Source organism: Ostrea edulis, chromosome 5 (assembly GCF_947568905.1).
Source record: "Ostrea edulis chromosome 5, xbOstEdul1.1, whole genome shotgun sequence".
NCBI classification, from domain to species: Eukaryota; Metazoa; Mollusca; class Bivalvia; order Ostreida; family Ostreidae; genus Ostrea; species Ostrea edulis.
The window spans coordinates 40,735,128-40,752,536 of NC_079168.1; the positions used below are offsets into that span (position 1 = coordinate 40,735,128).

Genomic DNA, 17,409 nt, shown 5'->3' on the forward strand with positions numbered 1-17,409 from the left:
ACATCAGAACCGTATATAAATAGAACCAATTATATGTAGATTGTTAAAAAGGGACTGATTCACAATTTTCCTCTTTTCTTATTCACTTTTAATGATCAAAGTCTACTGTCTAATGTGTTTATAAAAAAGGTTTCACAAAAGAAATGTTATACATTATGACAGAAGATCGTTATAGAGTGCTTGTTGTTGTGTAATAAAAGATTGAGATATGTTATTGTTTACGAAATTCCAATAAAAATAAATGGGTATCGATCTAAGTGTATTATATATATCACATTTCAAGTATTCTTTAGATAAAATGTGTCATTTAAAAGTTAAATGTATGACTGTACAAAATGAAGAAGCTTTAAATTGCAAAATTAACATTTCACTGGTTTGTTTGTAAACCTAACAAGACTCGAGTCTTTGTTTACATAACACTAAAATATTGCTCTTATCCTTGCATTCAGAAGGTCAAAAGTTTGGCTGTCAACATTAAATGAGTTATATATATAATGTTTAACATCAAAATTGAAAAACAAAATTCAGAAAGCGTGAACCAGTCTACATCTAAAAGCAGTCAATTTTACAGGTAATTTTATTCAATGTGTATCCTCTCCTTGAAACCACAGATATGCCTCCAAAAAATATACAAGTTAGAAAGAACATCATATATTTTACCCTACAACAATGGGCGTGGCATTCCTGTAGATTTTACCCTACAACAATGGGCGTGGCATTCCTGTAGATGATCAGAAGATGAATGTTACTACATGCAAAATCATTACAAACATACTACTTAGTCATCGTAAAAAAAACATGCCATTAGATAGATTGTAAACGTTTCTAGCAAAGGTAGGCAGAGTCTGTATTTAATTTTTCTACTTGTTGAGATATGATGAGATAGAATAAGATAAGATTTCATGCTTTTTATGTAAGTTGATGTCAGAGGGCAGTGATGGGACAAGTTAACATAGTATTTAGCAATCTCTTACTACATAGTAGACGGAGTTGACGTGGTGATGTAAACATGTTTTAGCAAAGTAGTTTTAAAAAAATACAGGGCTTTGAAGATAACAGAAAGATAAAATTGCGCAGGAGACACTAAAGAATTCTCCATATCCAGGATTTATCCGGGATAATAATTTCTTTCTATAATGAACCAATCAAAACTTGTGTTACCTGATCTGTGCTGAATAGCAATCAATCGTTCCCATATTGGCCCGGCAAATAGATTTAATGAAGCCTCGATTCATAACAAGTTAATTGCTTTAGCTTTACAGCCTCTTCGGATCTTTTATTTCTGCAATAGTAACACAAGTTATTGTGACAGAATGACAGATATTTCCAACAGTCGTCCCAAGAGTATTCGGACTTAATTTATAGTTAATTTTTGTAAAAAGATGCTGTATTGAGAGCCGGATTCCCATCAACAACATCATACTATTACCTATTAACACGGACCCAGGGGAGAATCCCCACAAATTGGTTATCAATTTTATTTGAAACTATCGAAAAGTCAACTAAGGCCGTGACATCGACAACGTTTCAATTAGTTAGCTAATTGAATGTGAATAATATAATGATATTTGTTTGAGATACAGATCAAATAAGGTCCCTATGCTTTTTATGACTGTGTGCCTTTGATTTCAGGTTAGGAGGTATGTTTCAAATTACACAAGAGGCAGTCATTAATGTCTAATGGATATGGTAGACACGAATGTCCCACTCTGTGATTTGTAGTAATTGTATTTGTAATTTATTTTCTTGAAACATTACTACAGGACCTTACCATCAAATCTGATAACAAGAAGCAACTTGAATGTGAATAAATATGAAAACAATGAGAGAATATTGTTGACAGCAAGAAAAAAAAAATCAGAAGTATTTGTGCATCTAATGATTAATTTATTAGCCAGAAGGTGAAATATTGCTAATTTTAATGCAGAATTATTTCTCGTGTCTCACCTTCATCACAGGTCCAAATGAACTTTTCTGATCGAAAGATGAATGTTGCCGATCTGTACATCTCTAAAAAATTTATGTCTTCAAAATTGATAGAGCACTAAGCACCATTGTATAAGATGTCCTTGCGCATGCGTTACTCGAATCCTTAAAGTAAACAATATGTAGCTTCTTCATACAAACTCAGATGTTCAAGCCGTTCCCGTACTTGATCTACGGAAAGGATATTTCATATGACATGTGAAAAATGCATGGAGTCTGATTGTAAAACAATTAGAAGGAAGTCTGCATTTATGATTGGTGAAATCTTTCAAAGCGTGGATGCTCTGAGCACTATTAAAAATCTATAGACTTTTCTCGACGGATTGATACAAAGTCTGCCTGCATCAATGAATTTGTTGAATTTCTTTCATCGTTTGCATGGCATTATACATGCATACGCTACCTGTATGTTGTATCGTGCTTGCAGTGAATGGTCAATTAGTGAAAAATTGGTCACTTAGTATTCAATTTGGATTGATAATACATTACAACAATTCATCTTTCATTTTTTTTAAAAAAAGGATAAATTCCGAAAATTAAGAACACAATGAAAAAATTATAAGCAATTCTTTTGTCATACAAGTTATGCTGATTATGCAGTGTGTAGGTCTAGAAGATTACCAGCGAGAACAGGTGAATACAAACAACTTTGTGCAGGAAAAAGTCTAGCAAATTAAGCTGGGTCAAGATTTTCCTCTTATCGAAAGCTTTAAAATGTAGTCTATATTCATAACAGTTTGTTCATATCGCAGTTCAAAAAGACAGGATGTTTTCTGTCTGACGTGCTTCATACCAATTGTTAGGCCTTTCTTTACTCACTTATTTTGGCTACAGATACAGTGGTAGATTTAAGGGGGACGCAGCCGATGCGTCCCTCCCCCTTTAATTTCCAAATTTAAGGTAAATCACGGTCTCTTGTTTAGAAAAATGTAAGAGATAAAAGAAGCAATAATTTCTACCATTCTTGGAGAAATATATGACAAAATCTTTTGAATTAATTTTATTGGGAGAACTGAAATTTTTTCCAAAACCACTTAAAATATGCGTCATTTTATTAATTTCACCTTATTAAAAATGAGAGTAAATAGTAAAAATGACTACATAGGAGACATATTTCAAGCCCTATAAAATCTGTAAAATCTAGGAGCTTCCGGGGTCTTCGCCTTGGACCCGTTTGGAGCCTCAAGGCGGCCTCCAGACCCCCTGCCTCATAAAGTTGCGCCCACCAAACCGCAATTCCTGGATCCCCCCTGAGATAAGGCTCACGGTAGATGTGACCGGTCGACAGTGGGTGCTTATTCCTCTTAGGCACCTGCTCCCACCTCTGGTATGTCCAGGGATCCGTGTTTGCCCAACTCTTAATTTTGTATTCTTTATAGGAGTTATGAGATTGATCACTGTTCGTTATCTTCATATTTTCATGGTGAAACAAACCTTACATCTCCAGCAAAAGGACACAAGTGAAAATGATAAACAAATGTCTCCAATTTAGTATCCCCGGGGGACAAAAACACCAAAAACATTGCCTTGCACTCTTCCAATTATTGCTTTTGGTTGCAGAAGCAGTAGCGCAGGGGAAAACTGAAATACATTTTTTTTCGGTTTACTCAATGAATAAGTTGAATACTTTCCTATTGAATTCGATGAGTTGTTGTATCAAATTAATTACTGAATAAAATAACCCAGTTTTAAGTCATTTTTCTTTTAAATTATGAAAACAACCTACATCAACTTGGTACATCAAGATACATATAGATATGTCCATATTGTGGTGTGTGTTCAAACAGAATTCAACATAGTATCGTTGCTATAAGAATTTATTTTGTTTGTACTGAGTGATATTAAGCCACAAATGTATTAGAGCCAAACAGATGAAACGTGGCCATCATTCCTTTTGTAGAATACTTGGACGAAATCAGAGGTATTGCATATCTGGCCTAAAGCTAGCTGCCTTGGACACGAGAAAATGTGATCCTAACTTCTAATCATGTGATATACAATGCCCGTCGGACAATATCTTTGAAGTCTCCAGTTCTGTTAATTAAAACAGGGATACCTTTCATTGGGATCACTAATTAGTTAATTTTGATGTGTTTGGCGGAGAACAGTCGTTGTTCGATGGTCCATTGTTACAGATATTTTATTTGTATTACTTACTTAACATTTATATACACATGTTTATTACTTTTAAATTCCAGCTGTATATACTATCAAAAGACTTACGCCTACTACTGATTATTTCTAGTGCTAAATGATAAATCAATAACTATAAATGGATAAATGGAGTTATACAGGTACAATAGATCCTGATGATAAAGTTGTGACTTTGTTTAAGAGTTATAGGATTTATATTCCAGTGCAAGTGTCAAGTAATTTTTGTCTTCATTCAAGCAACGATAGATTGCTTATATAATCGTGGCGGTTGGAGGTTGTGGGGAAGTTTAAAAATAGATACATGAGGTAACTCGTCTTCTTGACGAACACTCATCATTAAAACAACTCGGTTGTAGAAATCTTCCTTCTATGTGCATGTTTATGAGTGTATAGGTTTTTAAATATCATTCATTGAGCAATAAACACTATAAAACAGCGTAATTTTATATCTTTGTTGCGGACAAAACATTGGTGGATATAAATGCATGTATTAAATTTGTAAGCATTAAAAAGTCGGACTTGGAGACCGTAAAATTAAAGTTCTCATACTTCCCATTACACATAAAGGTCGCCACTGGGTATTGATTTCCTCCAAAGTTTATCCAAATCTTATGAATTATTATATTCAAGTCCTGTGTCATTTTAATCTTCATTTTTCTTTATCAAACAGCGGGCGGTCAGCAGGTAATTTTACAGACGTGCAGACAATGTAATGTGTTTTGATTTCTTTCCAAACTCTGTATATTTACTTGACGGTGTGCTAAATGTGCGCGGGGACAAAGGTGTTTCATTCGGTGATTTGGGTTTTAGTACACGGACAAAATGAGACTACAATCTACCTGTGTGTGGACCATGCTTATTTCACTGTTTTATTCCACAGGTGAGTTCGTAGACATATTCATGATATTATAATTATGAAATAGAAATATAGATTCCAGAACCAGTGCGAGTTATCAAACTTTAGATGTTTAATGGTTTTTAAAAAAGATTTTTGATAGACACGAGGTTAGCTAGGGAACGAGAGTTTGCGTAAAACCGATAAACGGCTACTAACGAGCACATGATATGTAATATACACGATATTTCTTCCAATATACACTTGCACGTGTTTCATTTCTTTTTAATTTGTAAACGTCATCCCATTAGCTAATGACAGTTCTATTGCAATTATATCTACCTGCAATAGACAGATCTGTCGAAATAAAATATGCAAGGATTTGTTCTAAGATTGAAAACAGAACTGAATTACCCCAGGTGTTGGTACATGTAAATCCAAAAATAAAATGTTGGTAAGTCCTAAAATGTACACAATATGATAATGGGAGAAATAGTAATCTCTCTCTCTCTCTCTCTCTCTCTCTCTCTCTCCGCTTAATGGAAAAAGAAGACGACCAAGGAATTTCTAACACTTTGTTTCAAATCGTTTAGTTCAATGTCCATTTAATGCTGTAAAATCATATTGTTGTCCTTCTAACGTTATCAGCTCGTCCTGCTACTGGCACGTATCGAGGTAATTATTCAACTGAAATCCCTTCAATACCGAGAATCAAACTAAATTTCTTCATTCACGAGATACAATACATTATAAATGATAGTCGTTTACTCTGCATTTCGCGATTTTAGTCGTTGAGGTTTACACTGTGCTTTATAAAACTGATAGAATATCGAAAATAATTTATATCATTTTAAAATTACATGGTAGATGTTTCGTTCATAGAATCCTACACTGAGTACCCCATAGCGGGGGGCACCTTGGCCAGTGACGACATAATAAAGACGGTGAACGTCCCCGGAGCAATTGTGTTTGGAAACCACAGCTACGATCAAGTACACGTACGTTCATTTGAAGAATAAATATCCAAGTTGTTTATATTATGTGGGTTTATAAATATTAGAAACACGTAGTTTGTATTATCAGCGAAATTTCGTGAAGCCTTTAAAGACACTAAAGACACGTGTTGTAAACAAACAGAAAGGGATGCATAGGTCGGTTTATATTTTGTGGCTTAGTTTGGTTGCGGTACTTATAAATTTTCTTCAAAATTTTCGAATTTAAGGTAAATCGTGGTGTCTTGTTTAGAAAAATGTAAATGATAAAAGAAGCAATAATTTCTTTCGCTCTCGGAGAAATAAATGGCAAAATCTTTTGATTTATTGAATAAATTTTATTGGGAGAACTTAATTTTTTTCCAAAACCCCTTCAAATATGCGTCATTTTATATATTTGACCTTATTAAAAACTACAGAAAATAGTAAAAATGACTACATGTACATAGGAAATAATTTCAATCCCTATAAAATCTGTAAAATCCAGGAGCTCCCCGCCAGGGATTTGCCCCCAGACCCCCTGCCTCATAAAGTTGCACCCCTTAACCACAATTCCTTTATTCGCCCTGTCTTTGATGTTCAAAGATTGAAATATATTACCCTTCCATACATGTATATAATTCTTTATAGTTGAGAAATCATGGAAGATATTGTTATGGCATGACAAACGTCGCAATATTTGATATTTTCTATTTGTATTGTATAATTTTCCATTTGTATTATACATTTTTTCATTAGCATTGTATAATTTCTATTTGTATTGTAAAATGTAAGAAGGTTTGTTTATTTTGATTTGTTACGAAGGATTTCATAAGTCAACGTGCCTTCGAAAATATTTCACTCAGATTGAGACGTCACCAGCTGTAGATAAAGTACCACAAATTTAGGCCTATGCTTAAGGAGGTATGCTACACCAGAAAAATTTGATATGGATGAAAAAAGAGGATATGTACAACAATATTTGAAATTGGAAACTTTCAAATTTAAATACTTTATTTAGTCAAAAATTGCGGTTTTAGTTGAAAGCAATCTGAGAAAAATTAAAAACCCCTGCTGGACTCGAACACGCGGTCTACAGTTCAGCAGTCAACGTGTTAACTTACTGAGCTACTCAGCTAGGCGATAAATTTGTAGATGGATTGACAAATGTTGCTGATATTTATATTTTCATCCATGTTTGATAAGGAAGTCAGCCATTATGACGATGTAGAGTACAAGTGTGCATCCTTGACGCTCAGGACCGTAGCAGTGATTTTTCTTTAACGTGCCAACACCTGCCGCAACACGGGACCTCCGTTTCAAGGTCATATCGAAAGACCCGTGATTCTCACTTCTAAATACCGAGCCTTTGGCGAAGGAGCGTTTGATACAGCCATGGCAATCGGAACTCCTCGAATGTCTCGCGCACTCGACATAGATCTCGGATGTAATACGGTGGCATCCATGAGTGAATTTGATGCATTGCCAATTGGCAATGCATCAAATTCACTCATGGATGCCACCGTATTACATCCGAGATCTATGTCGAGTGCGCGAGACATTCGAGGAGTTCCGAATGACAGCCATGGCACAAGCTGAGCTCGAACTCACGACCTCACGATTACGAATCAAAGGATTTATCACTGAGCTATCGCGACCAGTTTCGTTCAGGACTAGTTAAACACGTAGCTAACAATGACAATTCCACGGGACCGGGAGGTCGTGATTTCGAGTCCTGCTCCTGCCATTGCCGCGCATTACACCGAAGACGTAAACATAGGTGGTGATTGCTCCTTGTTGGTCCCCACTGCTACGTCCCAGAGCGCTAAGCATAGGTCTAATTTTGTGGTACTTCACCTACAGCTTATGACATCTCAGTATGAGGGAAAATTCGCAGTGATAAAAAAGTTTTCCGTCCAATTTTCCTTTGATACCGCCATCAAGAAAAGAATTATCAGATTCATTTCTTATCATTTACTTATCATGTAATATAAAAACGTTGAGTTTGAATAATAAAACATGATTTTGTTTTCCATTTCATACGACGTATCAATAAACAACATGAAATTGAAATGTTTTCTTTAATGCAAAAATCAGACGATATTTTCAGCCAATCAAACTAACCGTAATTTCGTCAAGACAATAATATAAATACATGTATTAAAATATTTAGATTTCGTTTTATCATTTTTGGAAAAACGGTTTGTTTGTAGCAAGTGTCTATACGTGTACATAGGTAACAACAGACCCACATTTGTAAGCACATGTAAACGTATAAACAGAGCAAAGGTCCTCTCCAATCTGATTAAAATCAGATCATAGATTCTGATTCCATTGGAATATAAATCTCTCTCGAGAGAGAGAGAGAGAGAGAGAGAGAGAGAGAGAGAGAGAGGAATGCTTAGCACCTGTCGGTCGGTAGACCAGATGTTGTCCGCTCAATATCTTGAGAACCCTTAGCTTGACAGACATCAAACTTGGTACACTGGTACATCTTCAAGAGTAGATGACCCCTATTGATTGTGAAGTCACTTGGTTAAAGGTCAAGGGTTAAACTGGACATAGTAATATATTGTTTCCTATATAAGAATAATTTGCTTGATTGACACCAAACTTGGTACACTGGTACAGAATTAGGAGTAGATGACCCCTATAGATTTTTACGTGACATGGTCAATCCACTCTGGACATACGAAGATATTGTCTGCTCAATATTTTGAAATGGATTGGCACTACTATTATTTAAATTATGCATGTGTATAACCCTTTTTAATTTTGCACCATGGGGTGAATACATGTTTTACAAATATTTCTGGTTTATTTTTACATTTATAACTATGTAAATATTCTATTGTTCTGAAAAAGGGGAAAGGTCGGGACGACTATTCAATATTGTTCATGCCATTGCATCATATATATATAAAGAGTTTTGTTTACGATTTGCATCATTTATAATTTTACGATATTCCACAGTGTAATAGTTTTGGATCCAGATTAGGATAAAGTTAAAAGTACATTCTTTTAGTAATACTTAATCAAGAAGAAAATGTGTCGGAAAAGATACAGTGGTATGTCATAATTGATACTTTGAAATTGCAAAATACTTTAAAAACATGAGTATCGTTGACATTAATTCTGTATTGATGGTTTATTGCAGTTTAGTACAAATGGACTTATCACTTTTCTACATGGAGTCTACAGTTACACGCCGTCAGAATCGACGAATTATTTCCTCGTGGCCCCGTATTGGACCGATATCTATCCTCTTGGTACCAACGGGGGCTACACCTACTACCAATCCTACACCGACTGGTCAACGCTTAACAAAGCCACGCTCGATGTCACTTCGTTTGGTGGATCATCCTTCTTCCAAGCAAAATGGGTTTTAGTAATAACTTGGTACAACTCGCCTTTTTTCCCGAATAGATATGGTCCAGTAAGTTATACCATGTTAAGATTTGAAGAAACTATAATAATCACAATATATTTTATTTTATTGCACTTGTATCTCTCACTTGTAATACTACCATATACACTGTATTTGTTGTAACATATAGTTTGTTATATTTCTCATAATACTAAAAGCTCCATATAATTTGGTGTAACATATAGTTTCTTTCTTTTTCTTACAGTACTAAGAGCTCCACAAAATTGTTGTAATGTATGGGTTGTTTTATTTCTTATAATACTAAGAGATCCATATAAATTGATATAATAGTGTAATTTATGTGTTGTAATGGTACTGCAGTGGCGGATTTAAAGGGGAGGGGGGGGGGGGGCGCAGCCGGCGCGCGCCCCCTAAAATTTTTAAATTTGAGGTAAATCGTGGTCTTGTATTTAGAAAAATTTATACGATAAAAGAAGCAAGAATTTCTTCCACTCTTGGAGACATAAATGACAAAATCTTTTGATTTATTGAAGTACTTTTACTTGGAGAACTTACATTTCTTTTCCAAAATCCCTTAAAATTTGCATTATTTCATTAATTTCACCTTGTCAAGGACGATAGAAAATAGTAATAAGAGACATATTTTAAGTCCGATAAAATGTGTCAAATGCAGGAAGTTCCGGGGCTTTTCGCCTTAGACCCATTGGGGGCATCAAAGCGGCTCAAAGCTCTCTGTCTCATAAAGATTGCGCTCCCTAACTGCAATTAGAGGATCCGCCCCTGCATGGTACTACCTTAGCTGCAATAATGTAGCCCTCTCTGATTTTTTTTTTATTTTTAGGGAGAGGGTTACAACTCCTTAGGATCTCCGTAATGGTGCAAATGCGGGAGTGATTCACTCCCGCAACATTTGCGCTCATTCTAAACATTTCCTGACTTTCTTTACGTAAATAAAATGATATTCTATGTTTCTTAGTCAATATATAAATTTACAACCTGCAACTTAAGATTTGTGAGGCTCTATTCTACCGTTTTCAACAATTTCGATAAATTCCAATTTCTCTATTCATATTTGTGCGCCATGTTTGATGTACTGAAGTATAAACTTCCGATTGTCAAGTCATTTGCATATGCCATATAAGGTAGTATTTACATTAATGGACAAGTATGGAGTCGAAAGCTATTTCGTCGGTATTGAAAAGGTTTGAATTTAATATCAAGTTAAAAACCGAACAGCAGAGTGTAAATTCTTTCTGCAACAATATGATTTTCCTTTCTTTGTCGAAGTGGCTCGAGTAACTACATTTTCGTGCTGATTGTCAATGTTTAGGTTTTTCATTAGATCCACCTACGAGATCTCGCGATAACAAGCATGGCGGAGCAGACGAAGAATTTTGCATGCTGTACATTGTATTTAATGAAAAACGCCTTTATTAGACATGCCCGAGCACAAAGTTGGTACTCCTTTTGGTGTAAACAACATTTGGGACTAATACACAGAGTTTATTATCGGTTATTCATAAAATTATTTTGCACCATTACGGAGATCCTATGGAATTGTAGCCCTATCCCGAAATTGTCAGACTTAAAAAAAATTGGATAGGGCTACATTATTGCAGCTAGGTACTACCTATAAGAAGTCACTCCATGAGGTGTTGATACATGTATAGGTCTGCCTTTGACTTGTTTACAGGCTTAACTAACTACAGCATACTGTAGATCCCTTACTTTACGCGAGTTTAATATGGGGAAATGACTTTGTACGTCAAATCGCATAAACATGAATTCGCGTGACGTCTGTTAATCAAGAGGTCTTACATATATATTTTAGCAACAGAAAAGTGAGTAATTTTATTTCGCGAGTGATTCTTCTCGTGAAATTATGTGATAATAAATTCCTCGTGTATATTTAGGAATCTATAGTATGCGATTTATTTCCATTACAGAGAATCACTGCACAGTGATCGCAGACAACATAAATTTAAATACTTATATATATATATATATATATATATATATATATATATATATATATATATATATATAGAGGATTGCCTTTGACATATTTACATGCTTAACCAGTACAGTGTAGGATATTTCCATTACAGAGACTCGCTGTACAATGCGTCCTGATCACAGATCATGTTTCCATTACAGAGACTCGCTGTACAATGCGTCCTGATCACAGATCATGTTTCCATTACAGAGACTCACTGTACAATGCGTCCTGATCACAGATCATGTTTCCATTACAGAGACTCGCTGTACAATGCGTCCTGATCACAGATCATGTTTCCATTACAGAGACTCGCTGTACAATGCGTCCTGATCACAGATCATGTTTCCATTACAGAGAATCACTGTACAATGCGTCCTGATCACAGATCATGTTTCCATTACAGAGACTCACTGTACAATGCGTCCTGATCACAGATCATGTTTCCATTACAGAGACTCGCTGTACAATGCGTCCTGATCACAGATCATGTTTCCATTACAGAGAATCACTGTACAATGCGTCCTGATCACAGATCATGTTTCCATTACAGAGACTCGCTGTACAATGCGTCCTGATCACAGATCATGTTTCCATTACAGAGACTCGCTGTACAATGCGTCCTGATCACAGATCATGTTTCCATTACAGAGAATCACTGTACAGTGCGTCCTGATCACAGATCATGTTTCCATTACAGAGAATCACTGTACAATGCGTCCTGATCACAGATCATGTTTCCATTACAGAGACTCGCTGTACAATGCGTCCTGATCACAGATCATGTTTCCATTACAGAGAATCACTGTACAATGCGTCCTGATCACAGATCATGTTTCCATTACAGAGAATCACTGTACAATGCGTCCTGATCACAGATCATGTTTCCATTACAGAGAATCACTGTACAATGCGTCCTGATCACAGATCATGTTTCCATTACAGAGACTCGCTGTACAATGCGTCCTGATCACAGATCATGTTTCCATTACAGAGACTCGCTGTACAATGCGTCCTGATCACAGATCATGTTTCCATTACAGAGAATCACTGTACAATGCGTCCTGATCACAGATCATGTTTCCATTACAGAGAATCACTGTACAATGCGTCCTGATCACAGATCATGTTTCCACATACACTATATTTCATTATATCAATGTGAACATTGGAAATCAAAGGCACAACATCAGAATCGGATTCGATAATGGATCACGTGTCCAAAATCCTTATTCATTTACCACCAATGCTTATAAAATGAGCAATTACGCAGGCAACACAGGTAAGTGGAAGGAATGTTCTCGATCTACAAGTCGTAACATAAAAAGGTTGTGCTATAATTCCACGACTTAATTGCATTGTACCTCAGCCATTAAGTTATCCTTTTTCACAACAATCATATTTATACGAAAGGTATGAATACTAGTTTGATAATTAGGGCCCCGCATGAAATGCAGGAAGCCCTATAGTAATCACGTCCGTCCGTCTGTCTGTCAACACTTTCTTTGTGACACGATAACTCAAACAGTTTTTATCGTACAGTTTTCAAATTTTGTACAGAAATAATTTACAGTAAAAGAAAGACACCTATAGATTTTGCGGTCATGTCACTTTGTCTGTCTGTTTGTATGTCATCATCTTTCTTATTATGATTATTTACCACTGTCTAAGGGAGATAATTCAATTTGAATTATGATATATTGTATTGATAGAAAATTTACAAAATATAACTACAACATTATGTATGTGTATTTTGGGTTTTTTTTAATGTGATGAAAAAAAAAGCTTAATGTTACATGTATATTGAATTAACACGTCATTCCCAGTCAACAACTCTCGATCGAGATCGGAATACGAAATTAAATTTCTTGTATCCGGTTGCAAAGTGAAACTGCTTCGTTGAATGATGTACATGTTCTAATTGCACACCACACCTTAGGGAACTGTTCCTTTTAATAAAGAAAGCCACAGAATAGATACAAAATGAGTGTACCTTATTCATTACTGTTATCGAACTTTCGTCGGTAAAAATCTCGAAATGGCGTATTTCACTGCGCTTGTTGACGGTAAGGTCCACATTTTCTACATGAGTATTTCGATATTTGCTTATGAATTTATTTTTTTAGCGCATACATGTTTTATTTCTGCTAGGAATAATGGAAACTTTCTCACCTATGTATGTAAAGACATATTCTATAGATTTCTATTTTTCAAAATGTAGAACACTTCTATCAAAATTAATGTGTTTGTTTGAAAACGCTTAGACCCCCGATGTCAGAATTTCCCTTTCTTAAACATCAATATGTCAAATTCATAATCCTTTTCGGATAGTACGTACCAGATTTGGTACCAGTTATCCATTTTGAATCCCCTTACAATGGGATTTAGTTGCACTCTGTTGTGTTTGAGTGGATGAGTGTGTGCCAAACAGAAGTAATTTACATTTGCATCAGTCTCTCATAAATATGCTTCATGATTCCTTTTTCACAAAGAACAAGGTACAATTGTATACATAAAAAGACCCTAAAATTTTCTCTGTATAAAATATGTCTAGAATTAATTAACCTTTATCAGCGTTTTAAGAAAGTAAAATATATGCCAGGTATACTATGTCAACAAAATCAGAATGATATTCCTAATTGGATAGCATTATGACATCATGAATAAGACATTCCAGGCATTTTTTTTTTCAAAATAAGCCTGAAAACTGTCAAATGTCATATAGATTATTGCTCAGGAAAAGATGTGCGCATTTGTCGAGCAAAATGAAAATGATTGATTGATTGTATCTTGCTTACGTCTCGCTCGAGAATTTTTCACTCATATGGAGACGTCACCAAGACTGGTGAAGGGTTTCAAATGTAGGCCTATGCTAGGCGTTTACGGCCATTGAGCAGTGAGGGTTCTTTAGCGTGCCATATCTACTGTGACACGGGACATCCGTTTTTAAGGTCATCTCCGAGGACCCGTGACATTCACACCTGATGCCGAGCGTTTGGCTATGGAACTGTCACTACCTGTTATAACGACTTAGGTCTGTCGCGGCCGGGATTCGAACACTGTATTATTTTAAGATGAAAAACATACTTGAAAATGAATTTGCTCGACGCATGCGCTGTATGTTTTCTGAAAGGAAAACCACCTGAATTTGTGGATATTTTCATTGAAAATGGCATTTTTGCAATTTTATGCTAACTTCTAGCTCTCGTCATATGACACAAATCATTTTGCTGATCAAACTGAGCGGATTTTGGGTTTGGTAAAGTGAAATCATCAATATTTTGGGCCAAATGACTTTAGAAACTGTACCTACTTCTTTACATTTCATTGTATCTTTGAATATTATTAATTCTAATATATATATACCAGTCCCAAATATTGCTTTATCCATGTCACTTTCCTCCAATAACCCTCAGCGGGACCCTTGCTGACCGTGTCAGTTTTCTAGTTCTAAATACTAATACTAAAATACATGTACCATAGTTCTGAATACTAATACTAAAGTTCTGAACACTTTTACCATAATTCTAAATACTAATACCAAAATACATGTACTGTAGTTCTGAATGCTAATACATTATGTACTAAACTTCTGAATGATAAATTTCTGAATACTAATAATAAAGTTATGAATACTAAACTTATGAATACTAATACTAAGTTCTGAATACTAATATTTAAAAGTTCTGAATAATAAGTCCTGAATAGTAATACTAAACTTCTGAATACTAATACTAAACTTCTGAATACTAATACTAAACATCTAAACACTAATACTAAACTTCTGAATGATAAATTTCTGAATACTAATAATAAAGTTATGAATACTAATACTAAGTTCTGAATAGTAATACTAAACTTCTGAATACTAACACTAAACTTCTGATCAGTAAACTTCTGAATTTAGAAGTATATTTTTAGTATTCAGAATTTTATTTTAGTATTCGGATATTTTTAGCAATCAGAATTTTATTTTTAGTATTCAGAAATTTAGTATTACCATTCAGAAGTATATTTCTAGCATTCAGAATTTTATTTTTAGCATTCAGACGTTTAGTATTAGCATTCAGAAGTTTATTTTTAGTATTCAGAAGTTTAGTATTACCATTCAGACGTTTCATATTCAGAACTCATGCCAAAGTTCTGGTTTAAACATAGGTCATTGATACTATGAAAAAGATCATAAACGAATTCTGTAACTTGTAAGTTCAATCGATAAAATTGTCATATAAAATTAATTTTATAAAAAATATAACAGTTTGAATTATACCTGTATCATAGACAATAGTTACTTACATCCATTTCTTAATCGTATCAGGATCTATTTGTAATTATCACTACTCTGCACTTACACATGTAGGAAAGAAACTATATAATTATTGCTGTTTACATGAAAGGTGAAATTAACGAACAGTGATCAATCTCATTACTCCTATAAGCAATACAAAATAGAGAGTTGGGCAGAAACGGACCCCTGGATATATATACACCAGAGGTGGGATCAGGTACCTACATTCTGTAGGAGCAGTAAGCATCCCCTGTCGACCGGAAACCCCCGCCGCGAGCCCTAAATCCTGATCAGGGAAACGAAGTTATCCGTAGTCAAAATAAGTTTGCCAAGAACCTTGAAATACTGTAGTTCCCCTTTTTGGTAGGAATCATATCCCAAACATAAATATGTATACTTAAACAGTATAGATTTAGTCAGCTTAGTCCTTTGGTTCCGACATATTATAGGTTGCCATCCCCTTTCAAAGTACAAAGAGTTTCTTGATAATAAGAAATGGAGACCCATGATGAGTTTTGCTGCGTTCAATTAATGTTTTATCAATGTTAAGGTCAAGGAGAGAGCAAACTGCTAGATACGTTGAGTATTTAAGTATTTCGTTTTCCAGAACCAGCCTGATAAATGTAATGGATGATAAGGTGAAGATAACTAACAGTGATTTATCTCATACATGTGACTCTTATAAGGAATACAAAATTAAGAGTTGGGCAAACACGGACCCCTGGATATACCAAAGCTAGGATCAGGTGTCAAAGAGGAGAAAGCATCCCCTGTCGACCGGTCATACCGGCGGTTAGGCCTATATCTTGATCAAAGTTATGTTTCTTAAGGAGACCTGGTTTTTCTACATGCACTACTTGTTAGAACATTGATATACTCAGATTAGCTATAATTTGGAATTTTGGGAGAGAGAGTTCAGAGTTTTAAGAACTTGTACTCAATCCCTTTGTAAACTGAGTTACAATAAAATATGTTCAAACCAAACTCTTTTGTACAAGTTTAAAACTATGGAAAGTTGTTTGGACATAAATGTGACATCTCCTGGGCCTGATCCCACCTCTGGTATATCCAGGGGTCCGTGTTTGCCTAACACTCTATTTTGTATTCCATATAGGAGTTATGAGATTGATCACTGTTCGTTATCTTCACCTTTTCTGAGATTGATCACTCTTCGTTATCTTAACCTTTCGTGCAGGTGTATTTTCACTACATAGTGAATACATATAAAGTAATGTTTGGTTTACATTGTTTAATCCCAAAACGAAGAAAAATCCAATAAAATGATGACTGACGTTCTGAATACTAATGATAAAGAAACGGGATTGGGGTTCATGCCTTCTACGGTTTAATCAGGTGTATATGATTTTTTTAAAAATTGAGTTTTTATATTTCTAGGATTGATTGGGGTTTGGTTCTACACATTGGCAAGAGGTGCGACCTCCAGGAAAGTATTTTAAACATTTAGTTTAAATGAAAAATGTCATACCTAACGCAAGATTATTACTAAACATTTGATTTAGATGAGTATATATCATACCGTCTAACGCACTGTTTTGTCTTCTAAGATGAGAATGATTGTGTATCGGGGCCTTGTTTGAACAGCGGGGGATGTGTAGATTTATACGGGGATTTCACGTGTAACTGCCCTGTTGGTTTTACTGGGAAACGGTGTGAAATAGGTATATGTTTTACCTTTTAAATGCACATAAAAACAATAGATGAGTTCATGCAGACATACTTTTACTTTCTTCTTTAATTGATTCCATGATCATGAATTGTTTTTCCTCAGTA

General features: G+C 35.0%; 1 protein-coding gene across 1 annotated transcript in view; it reads left to right on the plus strand.

Moving 5' to 3' along the window:
• Positions 1 to 4,794: 4,794 nt before the first annotated feature.
• Positions 4,795 to 17,409, plus strand: part of LOC125651172 (uncharacterized) — a 49,644-nt gene continuing 37,029 nt past the window's right edge. Inside the window, exons 1-6 of the mRNA XM_056166075.1 lie at positions 4,795 to 5,020; positions 5,858 to 5,973; positions 9,104 to 9,382; positions 12,423 to 12,612; positions 17,014 to 17,049; positions 17,184 to 17,297. Of these exons, the coding sequence (XP_056022050.1) occupies positions 4,963 to 5,020; positions 5,858 to 5,973; positions 9,104 to 9,382; positions 12,423 to 12,612; positions 17,014 to 17,049; positions 17,184 to 17,297 (793 nt within the window). The 5' untranslated portion in view covers positions 4,795 to 4,962. The remainder of the gene's footprint in view (positions 5,021 to 5,857; positions 5,974 to 9,103; positions 9,383 to 12,422; positions 12,613 to 17,013; positions 17,050 to 17,183; positions 17,298 to 17,409) is intronic.